The sequence below is a fragment of the Molothrus ater genome, chromosome 7, assembly GCF_012460135.2.
Source record: "Molothrus ater isolate BHLD 08-10-18 breed brown headed cowbird chromosome 7, BPBGC_Mater_1.1, whole genome shotgun sequence".
NCBI lineage: Eukaryota > Metazoa > Chordata > Aves > Passeriformes > Icteridae > Molothrus > Molothrus ater.
The window spans coordinates 19,690,566-19,715,188 of record NC_050484.2 but is presented as its reverse complement, the minus strand read 5'-3'; the positions used below and the strand labels follow the sequence as shown (position 1 = coordinate 19,715,188).

Sequence of the window (24,623 nt, the reverse complement as noted above, 5' to 3'; positions counted from 1 at the left end):
ATATAGGAGGCCAAACACTGGAAATGGCATTGCTAAGTAAGGCATTCTTCATTCAAAACAGAGTATCAGCCTGAGCTGTCTAATCTAACCTTGAGGTTAGAGCTAATTGAAAACCTCTGATGGTGCCCCCCAACATGAATTGTTATATAATCTGCTGCTGTGGGACCACAAAATGCAGACATTCTAAACAAAAGATTAAGATGGCTACAGGAAAGCACTGAGATTGCTGAAAAAATGAAGAGCCCATACCTTTCCACATGGATACATGGTATGCCTAATCAGAAGAATTGATCTTAAAACTGAATTCAAGATCAACATTTCCCAATACAGGCTTGTACAGAGACACTAAATCTGAATACTCCTTAAATAGTAATAGATTTATTTATTTCTGATTAATTTTCTTTTTTTTTTACCAATGACCATTGTAATGGAAAAAAATTCAAAATTTATGTATTACATGCTTCTGGAAACATACTGTCTGGTTATTCATATATGAAAAGAGTCTAAAACATGGCATCAACAATTTAATGCAAAGGTGACAGAATCTATCTGGATGATTGCTGCTGATTTCCCATTAATTATAAAATTTTCATAATTTTTCACTTAAGTTATAATAAAGAAAAATCTGAATGCTATAGCATCCACAAAGAAAGCAAATATACAAAAATTATATATTCAGCCTTACTCAAAGACAGTCCTAACTCTTTTTTCCTTTCATGTGCTAAGATTATCTTGTTTTGGAAAATTTAGTCTTAGGGGAGGGCCTTTATACTTGCTAAGTTTCTTACAGGTCAGTACATCTTTTCTGGGAATATGTTGACTTTATTCTTGGTGTAAGTATTAATTGGGAATTCACAACAGAAGAAATAGAGAGGCCATGAAAGTAAAAAGGATATGCAGGAAACTGCATATCCCAGAAAAAAAGCATATCACATATTTTCTCATGTCATTGAGTTAGTCCATCTGCTAAGAATGGGGATCCACTGAAAAAAGAAGCACAGTTAAATGAGGAAGACAAATCACAAACGCCACTTGTGCCTTTCTTTCCAAAAAACCTACTTTAAAAGATCATTAGGTAAGTTTGAATTCTGCTGGTAGGGGACAAAATTTCTGTCCTAGATTCCAGGTACCATTCAATCAAAATCCACTTGTTGAATTTCTAGTCCAACATCTTCACAAAAAGAAAGAACTCCTTTAAATGAACGTATCATGCAATGTCACTTATTTAGTTTCTCTGGAGTGCAATGTCAACACTGGCTTTTAATGTTATTATTGAAAACCAATTCTCCTCTGCAGTTCTTTGTCAGTGTCCCATTAGCCGAGGATCAAATGTGCTCACTTAATGTATACCCCAAGTGCACACTTAAATTTCCCTTTCCTTCCTGTGTCTGCATCCTCCTTGCTCTCTGCTGCCACATCCAGCAGACTGAAGTCAAATCTGTAAACAGTGCTCGCTCACCAGCTGGGACCCCGCACAGTAAAACACAGAACACAAGGTGTCAATGACAGCACAAAGGCAGATGTAGTTACACACTGGATAACTGCAGCAGGATCTTATTCACCAGCATGCAATTTTCCATTCCTTTCAACAAAATTTATATTATTCACTGCATGTATCTCTATCACATTGAAGTTACATAAAATGCCCTGCCTAAACAACAGAAACAGACTCCTTGGAAAGCATAGTACCTACATCGACAATCAGGAAGTCCAGCCAGCACCAAGCATTAGTGAAGTAAGTCTGAAAACCATAGGCCACCCATTTTAGCACCATTTCCAGAATAAAGACGTAAGTAAAGATTTTATCAGCATAGTCCAGCAGGACTCTTACAGTCTTGTGCTGTTCAATATATATATCTTCAAAAGCCTGTAAAGAATGGGTTACATATAAGTCAGATATTGAAAAGCCTTTGAAAATTACAAATTAAGCCAGAACTAAATGAAAACAGCAAAGTAAAATCACTTTCAACTTTAGATGTTTTACCTTGAAAAACCAACATAACAGAAATTACAATTACATTCTGAGTTTTAGATTTTATTATTGTCTGAAAATGGAATTACAATAAAAAGTCTGAGGTTGCCCAAAAGATTTTTAGAAATTTCAATAATAGTCAACACAGCATTATAATTTTTTACCCTGAAAAGCCCAGCCTGGTTCTGTCAGAAGCCACTCTCATTATTATATCAACTTCAATTAACAGGAGACCAGATATTATGTTGATGATCTCTACAGAACTCCTGTCTTAGGTGCTGATGGCAAGGTTTTAGTAGTGGGAGGCTGTAGATGTGACCACTGCAAGAAGAGGCCAGGGGACTGCTTTGTGCCAGCTCCACCATTGATCCCACACAGGAAACAGCTGAGAACAACGATGAAGCTGATGGTGCCTCTGGGAAAACGTTTAAGGAAGGGCAAAGCACTGCATGGCGGTATGAGCATTGAAGGAAAAAAGTGAGAGAAACTACCCAGCAAACACTAGGGTCAGGGAAGAAGGAAGGAAAGTACCTGGTGCTTTAGGTGCTGGAGCAGAGACCAAGACAATATAGAACAAATCCTGTGTCAATTTGCAACCAAAATGAAACCAAATATGTGAGGCACTAAATGTCACTAAGAATAGTAAAAAGAAATTCAAAAATTCCTATGTAACAGTCCAGAAATACTATAACTAAAACTGTAGCAAAAAACGAACTAAGAGCATGATGGATTCAATATCTGCTTTGGGGGACAATTTGCAGTTGAAGTAGAACAATTTTTTCATGCATACATTTCCCTTTTCATGATTTGTGTAATTTCTTAAACAAGATTTTTTTGCATAATCCTTTTCATAAACACACACATCACCTAGCAGTCATCAAAATTTTAATGTAATCGAAATTAAATGTAATACCCAAAGTACTCTGGGAATTTAGTTCCATAGGCAACTTCTTCAAAGGCAACTTTGTGTTTTATTCTTAAGGAAAACAGGTGTTATAATACGACACTTAGATAAAACGTTTTTATAGGTACTATTTCTATGGGTGCAAGCTCTACTTACCAGAGCACCACTGCTGAGAAGAATCATGAAGACAATGAATGATTCAAACCAGTTGTGCTCTACTATGTTGTAACAGGTTTTTCGAAGGTTCCACCACATTCTTCCTCTTGTGCTCTCTGTACTGCCTTTACAGCATTTAAACTTCCGTACACAGCCTAATACCACAAACATTAAGAAACTGTTATATGGTACAATTTTCATTATCCTGAAAAATAAAATTATTCTTAGCTAGCTTCTGTTCATGAAGTTCAAGTTACGTCATGCTACTTATGCTACTTACCTTTTCAATTTTATACTTTGGATGTAGGAAAACTTGAGTGTACACAATTTTTCCTCTACTCTGATGCTACATCAAGTTTGTCGTAAAGGACAGTCATCTAACTGAACTAATTTTCATTTACAAACACATTTAAAAAATTATATTATTCAGTTTATATACAGATAATTAAAGAATACATGCAAATTGTCAGGGAGTAGAAACAACAAGCATATATAGCAACTTGCACACGAACTTGTTCGAAATACAGAAGCTTCTTCTTTTAAAACAACTGTTGCCTTTTAGAAAACATTCAAATAAATCAGACAATAATACTATTTTCACTATGCCGAGGAACAACTGATGCTCCATGGGCTGACGAAGGATAACTCTTTACATAAGCAAACGTTTGAACAGGAGATAATGAGAGCTTTTCCAATGTGATACAGATTTGTGGCAACTGTCCACAGAAATTTGCCTCACATTGGAGAGCTCCCTACTTTATCATGGGGCCTCAAGGCATTGTCAGTAACTGCCTAGCCAAGAGTAGCCTACTTAATTCTTTAAAAAGTATTAATCACATAGAAACAAAACCAAGTTGATATGACTTTAATGGATCCTAAAAGCATTCTGGTTTTCCTGCAAAGTGTCATTAAGTTCATATATTACAGATAAGTTACACTGAATTTCATCATCACAGCTAAAACAGCTACCACTGTGAAGAACATGAACTACCTTACCTTCAACCATTCAACATGCTTATATTATGAAAAAATAAATCTTATGCCCAAGAATGAGTTGCTGTCACATAAAACAGGGATAAGGAAGAATTTTAATATATTGTCAAATTATTTGAGAAGGGTACATTTTTTGTTGGATTTTTTTTAAATTAAGAACTTGATATAGTCAATTCATCCCCACACTGACAGACAATTCTGGAATATAAAGACCAATAAAATAACACTTCAATGGACAAAAGTCCTAGCCTAATATCAAAGATGTCTGCAAAACAGTAAACTAAAAAGCATGAACAGGATAGGGGAGTTAATCCTGGACCATATTTTGTTCTGAATTATTTTACTCATGATTTAAAAGGAAATTAAGATCCATAATATAAAAAAAACCCCAGAAATTCTTTCCTACATAGTAAATTTCAGTAGTCCCCTAGAAGATGCAGCTATTCAGAACTAAAATAAATCAAAATATTTAAGGATCTGCAAGTATGCTGTTCCGACTTCTTTACTTAAATAGATACACAGGATCTCATCCACCTGTTTTAACCCACAGTATATTTATACTTCCTCTCTCCCCATTAATGGTGCAATCTCAACAAAATAAGTTTATTGTTTGACTCAAACTCTCCATTGAATGATGGTGCATTAGGAAGTGATAAATCACATAATTTCATTTTAAATTTCTTAGTAAAGTGAGCCTAGTGTAGGGTTTGATCTTGCAGATTTCACTACTGACAAAGTAATTTAAATCAACAGAATTACTGTCTGTTGAGAATAAGTTTGTAGAATTGTGCCTAGTGATTATTTTAAAATACTAAAAATTACTACATACACACATATTGAACTTTGCTTTAACAAATAGTATTTCGTAGATGTCAGTATTGCTATCTACAACAGGCAAAATTAATCATACCCTAAGACTTGATAAATTAGGATCCAGGACTGCTGTAGCAAATAGCTTCCTTGAACAGCCAATGTTTGTTGCAAACAAGCAAAATGTAATTGCTAGGCCCAAATTTTATTTCCATACCTTCTGTAAAGCATGCTTGTAGTTCTGATGCTTTTTCTGGTTCAGTTTCACTTTTTTCTTCTCCAAAGACAGCTAAATTAACTGTACTTCCTTCTGATGAGCTGGAAAAATCTAGCTTCTGAAAATAAAATTCAGTTGTATTTTTACTGCATTAATATTGATATTTTTAGAAGTGTAATTAACCAAGCATGCAACACCACGTGCCGATAATAAGAACAATGTTTTTCACTAGAAATACAAAAAAAACATCCACACGTAGCAGTCAATGCTGTTGAAATGTGCATAAATTGCCACTTTCTATCTAGAGTTTGTACAGCATATCATGGAATCTTTCACGGAATTTCAGAATTTCTAGAACATTAACTGTTACCAAGTTGATTTGCTGATACATATTCTATTTATTTTGCTTTCTCCTATTACTTTCTTATACATTTCAACTGGCATTAATTTGCATTCTTTTTTGCCAATGCACATATGTGGTACATTGTGCATTCTGAAACTACCCATTACTCTGGTACACATACCTGTACAGTCAACACCCAGAAATAATTTTGGGGTTTTTCTGGGTTTTTTAAATAATTAATATTATAATTAAGTAAGTCATATTATTAAAATGATCCCGAAACATAAAAACAAACATACACACACAAAACCCCAGCCCCATTCCAATACAAGAATAAGCCTTAATATTTTATTTTGTAATCTGCCTGTGTACTGCAGAGATGTGGAGATTTTAAAGGAACATGTGGTGTCCTGTACACTTAAGTTAAGTATGAGTACCAAACTAAATCAGAGTAGTTTTGGTCACAGCATTCTCTGACATTTTACAATGTTACCATCAAGAAGTATAAAACATCAGTAATGAAGTCACACAAGTAAATGTCTGTAGGGAATGATGTAAGCACACTTTATAAAACAACCTCAGTTTTGCTAAATCAACACCACTTTTACTAATTTAGTTAGATTTTTATGATTAAGAGATATCTAAGAGATAAATGCAGACAAGTTAATATCCAATCAAGTTGTATTTACATCTCAATTGTTAAATGGGAAAGGACACGATTATTTTTGGTAATAAATAATTTTTTATGTTTGTGAAAGAATACAGACAATATGATAACAATAAGTGAAACAGTATTCTTCATTAACTTAAATTAAAAATGTCTTTTTTATATTGCCTACTTTCCTATTACTTTACAAACTGATTATCTGGAATAGAACCCCTATATCACTTATGTTTACTGTAAAAATGTATTTTCTTTTTCAGCGACATCATTTCAAAACGGCAATATTCACACCAAACAACTTTTCCTATCATTACCTCTACTTAACCCAGGGACAACACAATATGCCTTCCACAATTCCAATATTATGCTGCTTTCATCATTCCATGACATAGCATATATAATGCAAAATGTTGCAGTGGTGGTGAGTAAACTAAAACAATTAAGTCAGATTATTACTTTTAAAATATATACATTTTAAGAATAAAGAATTTTTTGTCATATTATTAATAAAAAATGAAAGCAATGTGAAGTACCCTAAGTAATTTGAACTGTAAGCTTAGCAGATGACATTAATTCAAATGAAAATATAAAAGATGAACAACTGCAAACAAAAAAGTAACTGAAAAGAATCAACATGTTTAGAACATGAAGTTATGTATTTCATATAACTCATGGTAGAAGAATCAGAGGTTTGAGCTTTTTAAAATTTATTTTTAATTACAAAAGGCAATTTTCTTTACTCTAGAAATAAAACTAGAGATTCTGTGAACTATTTTGATATAAACCAGGTAGTCTGGTCTCCTCTTTCTCCTACAGATGGTGTAGAGTATAATCCTACTGGTTGAAGAGTTACAGATTTAATTAAACATTAGTTCTCTTTTTTATGTGAGGGGCTCATACTTTTCACTAAGATGCAGGTATCAAACAACAACAGCAACAACAACATCAACAAAAAGTGATCATAAAAATCAATGTGCGTAGAAGAGTTTCTCCCTCTAATTAAAAATTAGAAGTCTAGTTTATTTGCTATTCACAACAGAAGTCTTTGCAGAAGTCTAACTGATCTGGGGAATAACTCCAGGAAGAGAACCTTTAGGAAAGACAGAAATGTTCCTCCTTCAACTTCCAGGGCCCTTCGCTGCTGTTCAGTTTACTAAACAGAGGTAAGAAGGCCTCATTAGATGTACACTAAACACTAGATTGAATGGATCAACTTAGCAAAAATTGCCACACTTATCTATTAGTAAAAAGCATTGCCTTATTATGCAGGGAAGGGTAAGTAAGACAAAGTGACATCCAAATGGAAAAGAGTTGTGTATTTTTTAGTGAAATGACTGGAAGCTCCCAGTTTCCTGGTTTGCATGCTGCTCTGCGCTGGTCCTAACTCATGCAAGCAGAAGATTGAGTTAGGAGCAGTGTCACATAATCAACATCCATCAAATAAGACTCATCCCCTAATACCTGGGACCAGTAGGATGGGATATTACAATTCCACTCTTCCCTACTGAAGTGCCTTTTTGAAAATAGATTCAAAAATCCCTAGAAAGATATTTTTCCATTCCTTCTGAACAGTTTAGTGTCCCCTTGAACACAGAAGAGAGACCTAAATACTTCCAATATGTAATACAGTGCAAAAGGATAGATGGAGTATAATGATTCCTCAACAAACCCACACGAATAAAAGCTGTATTTTCAAAAGGATTATCTCAATGGTAAAGAGCAGAACTATCAAACTATAGAGAAGAGATCATCAGGAACAAGAAATGCATAGGTTGGTACAATTAAGCTAAATAAAAAACTTTGTAAGTTTTATGGTTCTAGAGTTTCTGAATTTAGAAGTTTGGGAGTGCAGTAACTCCTATTTTGTGTTTTTAAAAATTGTCTTAATTTGATCCTTATCCCAAGTTTTCCTGATTTATATTTCTTTCTTGTTTGATCATCCTTGTTAACATAGTTTTAAACCATCCAGATTTATTTAGACATCTGCACACACAATTTTGATTAACGTTTTATGATTGTCTTGATAAAAATAAAGCAATTGGGTTATGTTCACGAAGAAAAAATAATTTATGCTGAATAACAAAACTTACATAAATGATTCCCTACATTCCAACCTTGCAGACATACATAAACTTCATTACTAGACTATAACTACATCATTACACCCATACTCAAAGGAACTATGCATATGTATAAAAAAATACATTAGATTGTTCCTAGGAGTGTATCTTTCATCTTATATTTTAGCTTCTCTTACATGAGAAAACTGAAATGTGAATTACAAAATCATTGTGAACAAACACAAAACAATTTATATAAAAGATATTAACATTTTAGCATACAAGTAACTGTATATATGTAATATTACAGAGGCATTGGTCAAATGAATGTGATCAGAAAATGTTCATAATTACATGACAGCTAAAAACATAGTACAACAGATGAACAGAAAACATCAAGTGAGGACAACCTTCCCACTGTCATAAAATCATAGGTTGCTAACCTCTTTTGATCTTGAAAAGTGCTGGTACTTAATCATTCAGTTAACAAGAATAAAACTTACAAAGCATGCATGTTATGCCACGGATATAGTACAAAAAATACCAAAGATGTAACAAGGAGAGAAGAAGGTGTGGGCGTTGCCCTCGGTCATGCTGTGATGTGAGTCATGGGACTCAGCTTACAGAGCGCTGCACATGTTCCCACTACATTGCAACATATGGGGAAAAAGATACTGGAGCTGAGTAGCATGCAGGCCAATCAATCTCAGAAGTGACCAAATATGTATGATTTGTTTAGGTAACCTGTGTAAACATGCTGACACGCTGCTCTGCCTGGTTTAAAAGCACCAGTCTTGACTGATCCAGCTTGATTTTACTCCTGTGAGAGAATGGCACGCAATGAAATTAAAATATGGTACCTTGAGGTGGTTTGAGTACTGGAAACAGAAGTGTGGATTCCTACTTACTTAAAATATGTCACACATTTGCAAAACATAATATTTTTAGGTGTGGATTAGAGCTTTAGGCATATCCAAATATATAACGGAAGCAGTAAGAACATCCAAAGCTCATGGATGGAAACTGGACTTGGGCCTGAACATAAATAACACCCGACAAACAAAAAGCCAAACCACCACCAAAAAACCCTTCACCCTCAAATCTTCCTCCTTCAGAAGAAAAAAAAAGGCCCAAACAAAAAAGAAATACAGATGCACCCACACTATTTCAGCTTTAGGTATCCTTTAAGTGGTAGTAACTAGACATTTAAAGCAACAGAAATATATTTCTCCTTTCATTTCATTCTCAAGATTATTCCTGGTCTTCACTAGATGCTAATTAGGATACATCTAGGTCCTTTCTTTCAGAAAAGAGCTGCAGGCAAAACAATAAGTAAATCATACCATGTTAAAAATTGAAATTTCTGCATAAGAAAAATTTCCCAGCATCTTTAAATATTTAACTGAATGATTTTCTAAAAAAAATTCAAACAGTTCAAGGTGCATTATAGATTGTAGCAGACACAGCAATGAAAAATAAAACCTCATGCTTAGCAATAAACCTGTAAGTTCCTCAACTTGTCTTCTGGTATAAATCTGATCTCACTTATTAGCAATAGCTTCTCAAGGATTCATCCTATAATGTAGCTATGTAACTACTCCAACACAAAGTGCTCCATTTAAAGGGGAAGTCTGAAAGAAAAAGCTGAACTAATCTACAAGACGAAAGACAATTTCCCTACTGACTAAAAACAAGTGTACACAAATAAGGGGTGTTTTCTTAGTTTATGTATCTCCTGTGGTTGCCAATTCTCAGCCAGTTTTCCAAATCTGAGGAAGTCAAAACTGATACTGGATAACAGTATCCTATAAACAGCTAGTGCTTATGTATCATCTTGAATATCAGAGGTAAGAAGGCACAGAATTTGTCACTCAATTCTAAAATATAAAATACTGAAGAAATAGGTGTCTCCAACTGAAGGCTAATTTCCAGGCAAGTGGTAGATTTAACGTTAAATTACCCAGATTCATTAAATATTCCTTCCACAACACCCAAGTTTTATTAAAACACTAAGAAATCCAATATCCTTAAGTCAGATAATAATATGTAAAATTTGCAGTAGTTATTCAGCAAATATTATAGCTTCATTACATAGAGTAATTTCTGTTTTAAATGGGTAATAATACTGATGCTTTGCTATAAAGAAGCCTCTTACTAATCTACAGTCTTCTCAACTGAGTGGTCAATGTAACATCTGCAGTAACACAATCTCCAAAAAGTAGATGGAACAAAGCAAGGATCAGGAAACAAGGTACTGAAATAACAAAAATAAGCGCAATACTACTGAACACTGTACTCTGTAATAAAAGAAACACCTAAAGAATACTTAGTTACCCCTATCTAAATTTAATTTCACTACATTTCCCAGGAATGAAATTATTTTCTAAACTTTGGAAGTAATACTGGCAACTTAACTGCCCGTTCAAAACAAAACACCTGAAAACCTAAAAAGCCCACAACCAATCAAAAATCTCTCAGAATCATCAACTGAATGCCCAAAAACCAACCACACACACACACACACAAAACAACCAAAACAAAAAACCCCAAAACAAAACAAAAAAACCCAAACCAACCCAAAAAGCGAAACCAATGCAGACAAAGCAATCCAAACTGGAGTGCAGCTGTCTGCACAAGCGATGATATTCTATTTATGTCCTCGTCTCCTCTGTGCCAGAGATGGTTATACCAGACACAGTCTGCTCGAGCCACAGATTGCAATCTGAATTTTTAGTGTCTTTCAAGATCCTGCCGAAATCCATGATTTTGCTTTTCCCCTCAGACTGAAGCTGCTAACAAATTACTACAGTCCTAGAGATGACCCAGTTTAAAATCAGGCAGTTGTCTTAGAAATGACTGGTTTAAACCTCTCCCAAAAAAAAAAGAAATTTTTTTTTTCATTCAGTAATTCTGTTTTTTTTCTTGAATTTTTAGTTGATACATTCACATTATAATACAAACATTGCTCCCTTGGCTTTCCCCCATTATTTTGATTTCAGAACATGAAAACTGTTGCTACTGCTTTCATCAGCCTGAGTTAGCACCTCTGTTAAGTTTATCCTGTTAAGCTGATTTTCCTTTAGGAGTATTAATATTCTTTATTATTATCTTCCCTAATATTTTTAAATAACAGTTTACTTACATTAGCTCACAGAAACATTACAATTATAAAAAAACCCAGTCTTTTGACACTGTTTATTCTGTACATAAATACTAATTTCTCTATTCAACTAACAGTTTGGTAGTTGGCTTTTCAAACATCTTTATAAATAGGTTCACATAAATTTATACAGTTCTATCAGGATTTCCTACTCTCTCGAACCCTACTTTTCCACTTCAGATTATTCACTCTCTGTACAGTCAAGAATCTTGAGTTACAATTACTTTGCATTTCTAAGTAGGAAGAATTACACTATGAAACAATACAGTTAGTATAATTCATTCGTCTAAAATATAAAATTTTTAAATTTTACCTCCTTGCTTTCATCCAAGTCTGAGTCACTGCTAAACTCTTCTGTATTCAGACGTTCAAAATCAGACTCTCCAACAGCTATTGGTACCGTAACAGTAAGGCTTGGGTTGTTTATGAATGATGAATAATCATTGTCACCTATAACAGTGGCCATTCCATTTTCAGTTTTGCCATAGTTTGTATCTATCCTTAGTTCAGTGGTGGTACAGTTGGAAATGTAATGGTTTCTCTCATCATTCAACTGATCTGTTGCTGTTCTTTGATTTACAGCAGCTTGTTTTCCCAAGAAAGACCTTCGGATACAGTCACCTGCTTTTTTCTTCACATAATCTATTCCCTTCTGAATCCTTGCAACAGCAATCTGCAAGTTGTTCATTTCATTATCATCGTCTGTAGCAGCAAGGTTGTCTGAACTAAATGAACTCAGCAGCAAGGCCAGAAAAAGATTCAATACCTAATTAAAATAAAAAATAAAGAAAGCAAAGACAACAGAGCTGATTTTTTGTGTTTTCTACAGTAATCATTCTGAAAGTACACAGTAAATAAAATGCAAATGCAATTTAAGTAAAATACCTTCCCTATACCTCAACAGAGGGGATTTTGTGGCTTTACATTGCTTATGTTTGTAGAAGGTCAGAAATTAACGATTCTTTGGTACCGTCCGAACAGATTCAACATGTTTACCTTTCTGGTAAATCACAGCACTCTCATCTATGCAGGAAACACATTGTCTATGTGCTGGTCCAAACTCACACAAATAATTTTTTTGTATGCAACATAAAAAATGAGGAATGCACCCTGTCTTTTAATCCCCAAGTCATCCTTTTCCCACAGCAAGACAAAACATAGAACACACATCAGTTACAAAAGCCCAGAGGTTACCAAGAACTCAAATGCCAAAGCAGCAGAGTACCAGTTCTTAAAATCTTCAAATCAGCTCTCGCATCAGCTTGGAATGCAAGATAAAAAAATATTTTAGGAATACATAAAGACAAATGGATAAAACAGCCCTGAACATACAGCAGAGATGTGTGCTCATGTAGGAAGTTTTCCCAGAGCTATGGAATAAAATCAGAATATAGTAAACACTGTGGAAATATTCACATAGGCAGATACTTCATTCCACAAAATTCAATTTTCTGGTATAGAAAACTACTTATGGAGTTTAATCAAACAACTTCACAGTTCTCTTCATTATAGGACAATAGATTTATACAAAATCCTGAAGCAAGTGGCTGTGCAACTAGAAGCAGGGCTGGCTTAAAGATACTTACCTGACTCCTCTCAGAAATTTTATTCTTAAAGAATACGCACAGGATAGCTAATTTAAAATCTCTTCTGTTACAGAAAATAATTTAAAGCAGAGACGTTTAATAACAGAGGGAATGAGAAAAGTGGAGCAATAGGCAGAGCAAATTACGTCTTAAATACTGGTGAGCTAAAAAATATAAATAAATAATAATAATAAAAAAAAATTTAAAATTTAAAAAGAGAAAATTATATAAACTAGTGCCAATCTGATGCTTTCCTCTGAAAAAAAATGCAGATATAATACAGGCCATGTTAGAAATATATGTAGAAAGCACTCATGAAATAGCAAGCAAAAAAGTGAAGAAGCAAAAGAAAACCTGAAGTAATTGAAGCCAGGATTTTTCCTGCATAACAACTTTCCTTCCTCCATTTGTGTAAAATGCTGGTGGGTGCAGCAAGCAGGTCTCAAAATGGCATATACTTCAGAGCCTTAAGAATGCAATAGCAGTCATTTAGACAGGAGAGATCAGAAAAAGATTTACAAAAAGGCCCAATAACCTGCCTAAGTGTGACTGGAAGCAAGGACTAAATGGGTTAGGGAGAAAAGGCCCTGCTATATTCTCTTCTGCAAATAGGAAACTTCCGCTCTGGATGTCCAACACTGAGGGTGCCCTTGCTCTTCTCTCCCTCTCTAGGTAAGCAGGAGTAGCCCACAACACCCTGAGCACCTGGAGCTGCACACTCTCATCCTCTGAATTGCACTCTGGACCCAGGGGGGGTCATCCTCCAAGCCTGAGGACTCTAGATAGGATCAGAAATCTAACAAACAGATAACTCCATTTCAAAACCCATACTCATAACAAATCCAGACAATAAAATCATATTTAAAAATCACATTTAATAATACTGTTGTAATTAATTACTGGTTCTCTTACCTTTCATATTCTAAATGAATTGTAAAATTATTTTGACTACATACCACTAGGTTTCCAATCACCATGACCATCATGAAAACAATAAGGCACATGGCTTGGCCAGCAACCTCCATGCAGTCCCACATGGTTTCTATCCATTCTCCACACAGCACTCGGAATACAATCAGGAAAGAGTGGAAGAAGTCGTGCATGTGCCAGCGAGGGAGCACACAGTCACTGGAGATCTTGCAGACGCATTCCTTGTAGCTCTTCCCAAAGAGCTGCATCCCAACCACAGCGAAAATGAACACAATGATGGCCAGCACCAGGGTCAGATTCCCCAGAGCCCCCACTGAGTTGCCAATAATCTTAATCAGCATATTTAGGGTTGGCCAAGATTTTGCCAATTTGAAAACTCGCAACTGGAAAAAAAAAAATACAGGCATTATTTGCAGTAGTTGCAAATAATTTGCAAAATTATTATAATTATTTGCAAAATGCTATAGAGGTGGGAGTGTGTTACAAACTAGTGACTCTCAGCAAAAGCAAAAAGAATAAACTTCAACATGATTCCAACAACCATAACTTCCATAGCATTTCATGAAAAAAACACACTTTTAAAATGTAATAAATTTTAGACTTAGTTTTTTTTTCCCTGTGTTTTTTTTTTGTAGTGTTTTTTGTAGTGTTTTTGTTTGTTTGAGCATATTTATTCTTTTCCACATGAAAGAAACAGCACACTAGTTGTATTTGTTCAGACAGTGGAGTCTGAATACATACACCTTGGACATTACATATAGAAACAAATTAAAATAAAAATATTTTTCTAATAAATTTTTTTTTTTTGCTAAGGGAAAAGAAAAATCAATCTTTTTAAAATTTATTAAACCCATGAATTTTTTAATTCCTACATTTTAAAAGAATACCTCTAGCCTTCTTGCTATTTCCAGACATGAAAGCCTACAAGACTACAAAGTTTTCTACTTCTCAATATACACTAAAAAAATTGTACATTTCACTGAACTTTACTCATTCATGTTTAAACAATTACAATAAAATTACAGCTCTTTCCCCTTAAAGAATACTTGCTTCTGAACAGTAAAATGGCACACAGTATTCAATGATAAATAATTTTTAAAACAGCCTGCAGATATACCCTGTGTCAATAACTAAAAAGTATATTAAAAGGTGTCTTATTTATATGAAAAGAGTTGAAATACAAACATAATTCATTAATTAATGCAGATGTATTATTTACCAATCGGAATGACCGGAGAACAGATAATCCATCCACGTTTGACAAAAAAAGCTCCACCAAACTAAGAGTGACTATAAAACTATCAAAAATATTCCAGCCAACTTGGAAATAATTAAAAGGATGCATGGCAATTATCTTGAGAACCATTTCTGCTGCAAAAATTCCAGTAAAAACCTGAAGAAAAGAACATTACTGTTACTCTGTGGATGAATATGAAGAAGTTGAACACACAGATAAGGAACAACTGAAGTAAGAAGTAGCATCCCTCTTACAGCAGGATGTCACTAAGTAAAATTATCACAAGCTGAACCCCAGAGAGAAGGTAAGTAGCAACATCAAAATGAACTGCAGCATAAATATGTAACATCAGTTAAAGCTAAGGTACATTTAGTGTCTACTGAAGAATAAGCTACTCCTAACAGGCTCCAGTTTGCTCCTTTTATCTGCCATCCATCTAATTAAATCTAATTAAAGGAACTTTCCCCAACAAGATAATGCACTCGCTCTTGTCAGAATGGAAGCTGCTTTAACAAAGCTGTGTGGGAAAACATGAACTGGTCACAAATTGGAGTGATGTACCATTAATGAAGTCTATAGAAGAACTCACAAGTAAGCTTATCTTCTCTAACAGCCAAAAAAAAGTCAATTGTGCCAAGGCTTGTGTAAGTAAAACTCCTGACTCTGAATGCCTCTGACATCTTCTGTAGCAGCAGGCAAACAACACCTCTGAAATAAAGTCATTGTATTTACTGTATATGTACGATCACCATTATCTACAAAACTGCATAAATTACTATCTTTCATGAGAAAGATGAAAAAACATTGAAAAAAGTCAGGAGCATTTTACAGTCTCTAAAATGTAGAGCTACAGTGTCCAAAAGAAAGCAACTGCTGAAACCATACCAGTGTCGTAGTGGCATACTGGCTGACTGGGAGCACACACAAATTCCTGGCACGAAGGAACAATTACACTCACACATACTAAACTATTCCATTACATAGGAAAGGTAGGAATGGGAGTTTTCTGCATAAAACATACAAATACAATCACAAGACAGCTCTCTGAAACAGTTACTGATCCTCATCTATTTGTCTCCCCTATCTTTTCCTCCAAGGCATCCTGCATGTATTTTAAACAGCAGCATGAGATATTTATCTTGTACAGATAATGGTCTCTAACTCCAGGTTAAGGTGAAAAAAGTGAAATATATCTGTTTTGGATAAAAAATCAGCATATAATTTAAATGCTGATACTTTAACTCTTTAAGTCTGAGTATGTTACCAACATGTATTAGAATTTCATATATTCCAACAACCAAATTGTTTTATTATTTTTCTAGATCATAATCACCAGAATAACCGCTTAGAATAAGCATAGGTTAAGACGTATAACATACCTGTATTATTGCTTTTATAAACCAAAATAAAGCTACCTCACCAAACCCAACCCACACACTGTGTCCACTAAGGAAAAAAACTCAGCTGTACCAACAGATACTCTTAGAATAAGTCACACATTCTTTGCCTTCCAAATTGTTATGGTCCAATCAAATAAATGGTCTTCAAGGAAATCAACACATAGCAGTGGAAAATAATAATCCAAATTAGCATTCAGCTCTTTTGTGTTGTCAATGGTACTTACACTAGAAAGGATCTAATTTGACTCCTACTTATTTTTGTAATACTAAACAAAAACATGTCAGATTTCTTTCAGTTTAATGTAATTCAAACTCTGGCTTTTGGAAACTCTATTGAAGAAGTTGTAATACAGAAGACAAAATTCAAGATGCAACATCTCTCAAATACTCTTATATACAACATATTCCAAATGGTATTTTTAGACTATTTTTAGTACAATTAAACCTTTAATATTTATTTTATGGGATGACAAAAACTATAAAAGCAATTCTATTCCAAAGAGAAATCAGGTTCCACCTGTATAAAATTTTATAGATTGAAGGACTTACCAGATTTCCTATTGTAAGTACAGTCTCAAATTGGTTAGTCATTGGATAATGTTCCATGGCCATAAATAGTGTGTTTAGAACTATGCAAACAGTGACAGCCAGATCAACAAATGGATCCATTACAATAAATTCAACTACCCTCTTCACTTTTAACCAGGGCTCACAACACTCCCAAATCAAGAAAGTGTGGGCAAACTTATCCCAGCAAGGTGGACATTTTTGTCTGGATCCTTCAAGTTCTGGAGAAAAAGAGAAATTTATAGTGAACAAGTTTTAGAGAATGTGAAGGTAATTTTTTTATCTGGTTTTTCAGGTTTTAAACTTTATGCCTGGAACCGCTAAGGACACTTGGAGGAACATCCTCAGATTTCCAGGAACTTAATTTATTGTTTCTGACACAAAAGGTTTTAGAAGACTTAAAGAAAAACCTCAAGTATTCTGAGTAAATAATTTAAAAACGTGTCTATTTTTAATAACATATGATCTTGTTAAAAAAAAACCACAAAAAGCCATAAGAACTATGCTTAAGATTAAGGATTTTTTTTCAATAAAACTTTCAACTTCAAAGTCCATTTAAATGTCTAAGTACTTATTTTCAAGAAAAAATAACATTAATTTTAGCCTTAAAAGGGTTTTGAAAATTATTCAAGCTTTTTTCATTATTTTCACTAGTAGTCATTCCACTGTTCAAAGCAATCCTTGTACAAATTTTCTTCTCCTTATTAACTAAAGCCTGGCCTTGAATTTTCTCTAATATCTTTATGGTATGGTTAGTGACAAATGTATTACAAGGCATTCCTTCCAGTAACTGCATTGCTAAGCATGAATAACAAGCACAAAACATATACGTAGTACCCATTTTAATTCTACATCAGCCTGCTTACCTGCTTCCTTTCTTTTTTCACTATGTGCATGCATTTTTTTTTCCTGTCATTCAGTTTATATATTTGCAATGACTACATATTTTTTCTCTTCTCTATTTGTATTGTGGTATAACACCTTCAAGCAATCTAAGACTATGTCAAGAAAGTTCAAGTGTCTACAGGTATAACACACCTTCCATTCTATTTGTGATAACATCAGCTAGACTCATGGCCCTTTCCCTTAAATCGGGATCCTCCAGCAACTCCATTGGTATTTGATACGAACTTGTACGTCTGTTTTTTATTCCTATTTCTGTGGTAGTGCTCTATTAAAAAGAAAAAAAAAAGGTGTGTAAATTAAATTCAACTTTAGAAATACTGTGGGTTTTTTTTTTTTTAATTACTATTTTCATTATATACATCCTACATACAATTAATACTTTTAAAATGTTAAGAAAAACATTTGGATACTTATTTCCCATACTTCCACTGCATTATACTCAAATAACATTACTCCACTTTAGACATCAACAAATTTTGGAGGGGGCTACAGCCAAGAAAACAAAGAAAGACTTGCAGAACTTGTGTAAAAACAATTCCCAGTTCCATACGTGCTCTATCAATATTTCCATTCTAAACTAGTTCATTCACAAGACACTTCTAACAAGGGATTAATGCTAGGAAGATTTTGCAGCAACTATTCCATAAAATAAAGTTTTAAAGATCAGTTTTGATCTCTATACCCATTCAAAACTTATTTACATTATATTTTCTAAATTCAATCATTATCAACTCTGATTTATTTTATGAATTTCAACTGAAGTAACAGTTGAAATTCATAAAATAAATCAGAGTAAGTCTGACTTAATTGATCCCATAAATAAATACTTGTTTTTCATGATTTTATTTTAAAAATGAAAGCTGTGTTATAACTATAGTATTGACCACATCTCAGTTATGAAGAATTTTTGTGTGCATAAGGATGGGTAGACTTTTTTTCAGTCCATTAAATAAATGCACGAAAATAAACGTATTATAAACTGCAAGAAAATTATAACTGCAAGGCATCTGGCTGATCACTGCTGATAACTGGCTCATGTACTTTCAGGTGCTATGACCCATAGAAATTGTACAAAGAAATTTTAGTAAAGTAACATTTTTAGGAAAAAACATGCAGATGTCTCTGCTCCATTCCCAAAGCAGACTGAGGGAAAAGGAAAAAACGAGCAGAATTAAAATGTTTTGTTGGCTTGGGGTTTTTGGTTTTTTTAATTATACCCTGATCCTAGGCAGTGAGCAACTCAGTCTTTGAAACCCAGGAGGAAAAAATGCTTTCAGAACTTTTAAGGTGTCAACATAATCTTTAAGACTATGCTATATTTGCACAATACCAAATGTATGAACAAATGCATATTATTGACTGCATATTTACTGCAGAATAATGCATATTACTGACTTTTCTTTACTAATAAAATACACTTAAAAGGAGACTAAAACCATAAAGAAAAAAAGAACTGAAATAATCTAATAATGTACAGGAAGCTTAGAGTTGGACATCCTATTTTTGCTCTGAAACAGATTTAGTAATGGAACATTACTAATCTGATTCATTAAGCAGGTGCATGCATATCTTTTCTTTGCAGGTATGTAAAACTTAGTGCTTTGTTCTCTTTCATGCTTTAGCCTCTCACTTTTGACTGAACCACTTCAAACCCATGTCATTACAGTAAGAGTCCAAAAGCATTCACAGCTTCTCATCCATTTTCAAAGCAATAATTTTTGAAACATTTCCCATGCAATAAAGAAAGGCCATGAAACCTCGAGTAATTTTAAACTTTCTTACATTGCCATCAGTCGATGGTTTATCTATTATCACCTCTGGCAGAAGTTGTCCAGTAGGAGACAACAGACCTGGTGGTCCATCCACCAAGGAAACCACTCCATTGCAATCCACAGTGCTGTGCATCTTCCCATTCACTGGGAATACTGTCAGCCTTCTGGATGACCTACTGGCCTGGCTGATGTTGCTGCTGCGCCGTTCTGCGTGCCTGCGCGGCAGAAACAGAGACCCTCTTCTGCTCGAGTTATCCTCAAACGTGCTGTGCTCATCGTCAGCAAAGTCATTTTCTGACCCTCTCTCTCTTCCGTCGTCTCTAAAACTGAAAAGACTTGTTCTGCTACTAGGCCTGGGAGAAAACAGGGAGCCATGAACACTCAGCAGAGACTGCAAAGGAAACATAAAAAAATGACTGTCTGAAGATTATAAGTATACAAAATTCATGTCTATGTACAAGAGAAACAATAATAATTTATATTCCCCTGGAATTTGTTAAGTGTTATCTTTAATACACTGCCTCAGGCTGATCTCAAAGATGCATTGCAGATGAAAGTCAACTGAATGGGTAAATGACTGCAGAGAAAAAAAATAACCTACATAAGGCCATAGTTGTTTCATGCTCTGCTTTAAAGAGAAAAACCAAGATTTACATAAACTCTCAATGATCCACAAAGATCATGCATTATGTTATAAGATACCAATACCTTTAGTCTTCTAAATTCATACATTATACTTAAACTTTCCTTTTATGAATTAAGAAGGCATTTCTATCTCAAATTAATTAGGAAAATGCAATGCTGCTGTGCACGTTAAGGTCCTAAATAATAAAATGAGAGGCAACAAAACACTTTTTGAAGTTACACTCAAGAAAATAGTACCAACTTACAGTTGGTATTTAAGAGAATGCTACATTATTTTTCCTTTGTTGTCTTACATTGCAAAGTTGCAGTGAAGTTTGTTGTATATAATAACCTCAAAATTCCAAAAATTACAATTGCATTACTCACAGTACCTGGTGGGGTGATGTAAATGGCTTCCCATAAGTTAGTCTGTTCCCATCAAAAGAAAAACGGAAACCTTTCCTTTTGATACTGCCATCTGATTCAGATTTTGGAAGCTTTTCATCCTTCATGTCATCCTCTTCTCCAGAGAGCTCTCTCTGCCTTCTTTTCTTCCTTCTATTTCTCCTTTCTTTGGCACTTTTTGAACTAAGCTTGGATGCATCTGAAGAACTATCTGAGGGCGCAGCATTCCCACTTTCACAGCTGTACTCAGTCATCTCTGCTGCAGCTGCTGCTATTGCCTACCACAGCAATTATTTAACAAGATGCTTTATAAATCACATCATTTTAAAAGAAAGATAATCTTATTCCTAAGATTTGTATCAAATTACTTCTAGTAAACAGCATAGTTGGATTTGTGCAAAGCTACAAATGAAATTCTGTAGTATGAATGGAATTCAAATGGAGTTCTACTTAGCATCCGTGTCATGGAGTCAGCCCATATTGTCTACAGCCACAAAGTTCATTAGAAAATATTTGAAAATTATTAAATTTATTAATTAGAGTGAATGCAACAGAAAATGAAAGAGCTAAACAGAGTCATAGTATTATGACTGTCTGTATTAATTTAGTAAACTAATCCTAACTTTTATTGTACGTAGCTTCCTTAAGCTGCTTCCAGTCTTTGATTCTCTAGTAGCAGCACAAGTAGCGAAAATGAATCAGAAATTTATAGATGAAAATATTTTACACTCTAATCAAGGGTTGAAAAGTATTGAATTTTTTCTAAGATGAGAATTTGGAAAGTCATCATGACAGTTTACTAGCTACTACCCCAAGATAATAGAGATTCATTTAAAACCATTATTCTGTTTTGGATGCTACTCTTTGTTCTCAGTTCAGAAATTCATTAAGACTTATATTATATTTTTAAAAACAATTATATATTATATATTATATATTATAATATTATATATTATTTTAAAAACAATAAAGAGGCATAGAAAAAGCAGTCTACAGTATTTGCAAGTTATGTTAAAGAATGGATTTTTTTAATATGTAAATTTAATTATTCGTTTTGTTTTAACAAATAGCATGCAAAGGAGCACACTAAGGCCCAGATTCTTGATAGAAAATACCTGAGCTTCTTCTTGCTGCTTCCGCAGTTGTTCAAGCTTCAGTTTAAAGTCTGCCTCCCTCTGCTCTGCTTCAACAAGAGTTGCTTGATTTTGTTCTTCATAGGCCATGGCAACCACAGCCAAAATCAAGTTAATCAAATAGAAGGAACCCAGAAAAATCACCACAACAAAAAATATCATGTATGATTTGCCAGCAGCTCGTAGTGTCTATAGGAGAGAAGAGAAATCAACCAGCTAGTGAAGAAATGTATCACGTCCGCAGTTCCTAAGCATTAAATGACGTTGAAAAGTGCAAAACTTTGTTGGTTTTCCTTCTGTAGTAAAATCATACAAGTTTTCTGAATTACAAAGTAATCAATATAAAGGGAGCATACTTGTAGGTGAAAACCATGCCTAAGAATCATGCTGCTTTGTGACAAACCTCTTCAATGCCTAATAATCTTGGGAAGTATGTGGGATCAGAGTTCTTAATGTAAGTCACATATCACAGGTTGGAGGCTTAGAATGCTTACCATGTATTAGCATGCTTTCCCTTTGAAACAACCAAATGATCTAAAAATGGCACAATTGACTAGATAATGAGAAGATAGTATTTATTATAAGTAACACATTTGCCCACACCATATAATGAAAAGCTACTGTAAGAAAGTTAATTTGTATCAAGTCATGCATTCTAAGTTATAAAAATAGGACTAAGGCTACTGAAATTAAAGTTCAGGTTTTGCTATCATGAAGTCTTATTAAACTCAATATTGACTATTTTGAAAATATCATGAGGCACAAAATGAAACATACACTGCAAAAATTAAATTAAGGACCAAAAAACCCTTCATGTGCCTCATCAGAAATCATGTGAGATTCTGTATCAAGTGTCCACGTCCGCTTAGTTTTGCAACTGAATTTGCTTCCTTTGATGAATGTTAATGGCTAACAATAGCAATGGTATGTAATACAAATAAGAATGATTGATTTGGGGCCACTAATACATTGACCACAATTTTAAAAATGTACTCACCAACTGATAAAGATTTTCCCAATAGTCCTGTGTCATCAGTCGAAACAGTGACAAGAAAGCCCAACTGAATGTGTCAAAACTAGTATATCCATAGTTGGGGTTTTTACCAGCTTTCACACAGATAAACTCTTCTGGACATTTACTAGAAGAGGGGAAAAAAAACAAAACAAAACAAAAGAGGCAAAACAATCCATACAAAAATTTCATATAATACTATTTTTAAAAAATTATTGTTTCTTGAACTTCTTATGAGGCTTCATCTGTGGATGGTGCTTAAACAATTTATGGCTTAAAACAATTCAAAGATTAGTGAGGAAATTAAAAGTCTGTTCTTTAAAAAATAATCCAGAGAGAGCAAACAAGTGATGACAACATTTCCTTCTATCGCCTTTCACAATTTTAAACAAAATAAAGTTTATTATCAACAGTTCAATATTACCTCTGAAAATATCTCTTCAATGAAAGTAATAAATGTACTTAGCATAGATATTCCAATAGGTGGATACTTCCATGCAGGAAAAAGACAGCCAGCACACATATTTTATGCTGAAATTTGTCTGTCAGTGAGGTTGACATACCAGATTTCTTGGCTTCTTCACATCTGTGAGCCTAATTAAAAAATTCTACCAATTTGTCAAGAGAAAATAACCAGCATAGAGATCTCTTTTATCTCAATAAATTTTTCATATTGGTTTTGAGAGTAGGTGATGCAATCTTGATATCAAATGTAAGCACACTGTTTCAACTAGGACAAAAGAGGCTGTTGTCCCCGAAACCTCTATAGAAAAACACTGTGAAGATTTCTTTTCACGTATGTGTGCCTGTTTGATGTGCATTTATACATGTACACAAAATTATCTCATAGTTACATACATAAATTAAATGTTTACAAAAATAGTTTGAATGTTTTAAAGCTATTACCAACCAAAACCAAGGGATGGACTGATAATTCTTAAGCACATAGAATGATATGATTTGGTTATTATATGATTGCTATTTTAGGATTGAGAAATGGCAGGAAACCCATGGCAAACAATGTTCTTAAGTCCTTGATAACACAAGGTCTACCAGCTAAATGGAATTTTCCAGTTACATATGAGCTTTTCAAACAAATTTCCAGCAAAGTATTTTGTCATCTAACATTTGTATTCATTCAAGTGCCTAGCTGCCAGGAACCATGACCATATTATTATTAACTGTGACATTAGGTAACTAAATTATCTTTTTAAAGTTTAGATTGATTTTTTTTTACATGTTTAGACAGATAGTATGTCATTTTCAGTGTACCTTACCCTGCATCTGAGCTATTGCCACAAAGCAGAAAATCCGTTGCTCCTTCTGGGCGATAGAAATGACCTCAAGAGAAAAAAAAGAAATAACATGTTTACAAATGAAAGGAGGTTAGTTTGTTGGTTTTTTTTTTGTGAGGATGAATCTATGTTCAAGTCATCAGGTTTTGAATGTTCATAATCTCCCATTAATGTTTTCCCAACAGTGGGTTTAAATACTGGCAGAATCATATAACTGCTTGGGTTGGAAGTGACCTCTGTTTCCAAAACACCTGCCAGGGGCAGGAATGCCACTTAATAGATCGGGGCCCCATGCACTTAATAGATCGGGGCCTTGAACACTTCCAGGGATGGGGCATCCACAGCTTCTCTGAGCAGCAAAACAAAAATACATTGCAAAAATAAAGGCCTAGAACAACGTATTTTTTATACCCTAAAGATACAAAAAGTGCCTAAAAGAATTGGTTCTGTGAGGCCTTGAGAAGACAAGGGAGGGAG

At 34.1% G+C, this 24,623-nt stretch overlaps 1 protein-coding gene across 2 annotated transcripts in view; it reads right to left on the bottom strand.

The window, feature by feature from the left end:
- Positions 1-24,623, bottom strand: part of LOC118688697 (sodium channel protein type 2 subunit alpha-like) — a 43,135-nt gene that overhangs the window by 11,622 nt on the left and 6,890 nt on the right. For both annotated transcript variants that reach the window (XM_036386445.1, XM_036386446.1), the window contains exons 7-19: positions 24,129-24,192; positions 22,837-22,978; positions 21,822-22,028; positions 20,694-20,984; positions 19,688-20,068; positions 18,038-18,170; positions 16,982-17,220; positions 15,015-15,188; positions 13,822-14,178; positions 11,593-12,045; positions 5,053-5,170; positions 3,033-3,187; positions 1,694-1,867 (exon numbers count right to left, since the gene is read on the bottom strand). In XM_036386445.1, coding sequence (XP_036242338.1) covers positions 1,694-1,867; positions 3,033-3,187; positions 5,053-5,170; positions 11,593-12,045; positions 13,822-14,178; positions 15,015-15,188; positions 16,982-17,220; positions 18,038-18,170; positions 19,688-20,068; positions 20,694-20,984; positions 21,822-22,028; positions 22,837-22,978; positions 24,129-24,192 — 2,888 coding nt within the window. The remainder of the gene's footprint in view (positions 1-1,693; positions 1,868-3,032; positions 3,188-5,052; positions 5,171-11,592; positions 12,046-13,821; positions 14,179-15,014; positions 15,189-16,981; positions 17,221-18,037; positions 18,171-19,687; positions 20,069-20,693; positions 20,985-21,821; positions 22,029-22,836; positions 22,979-24,128; positions 24,193-24,623) is intronic.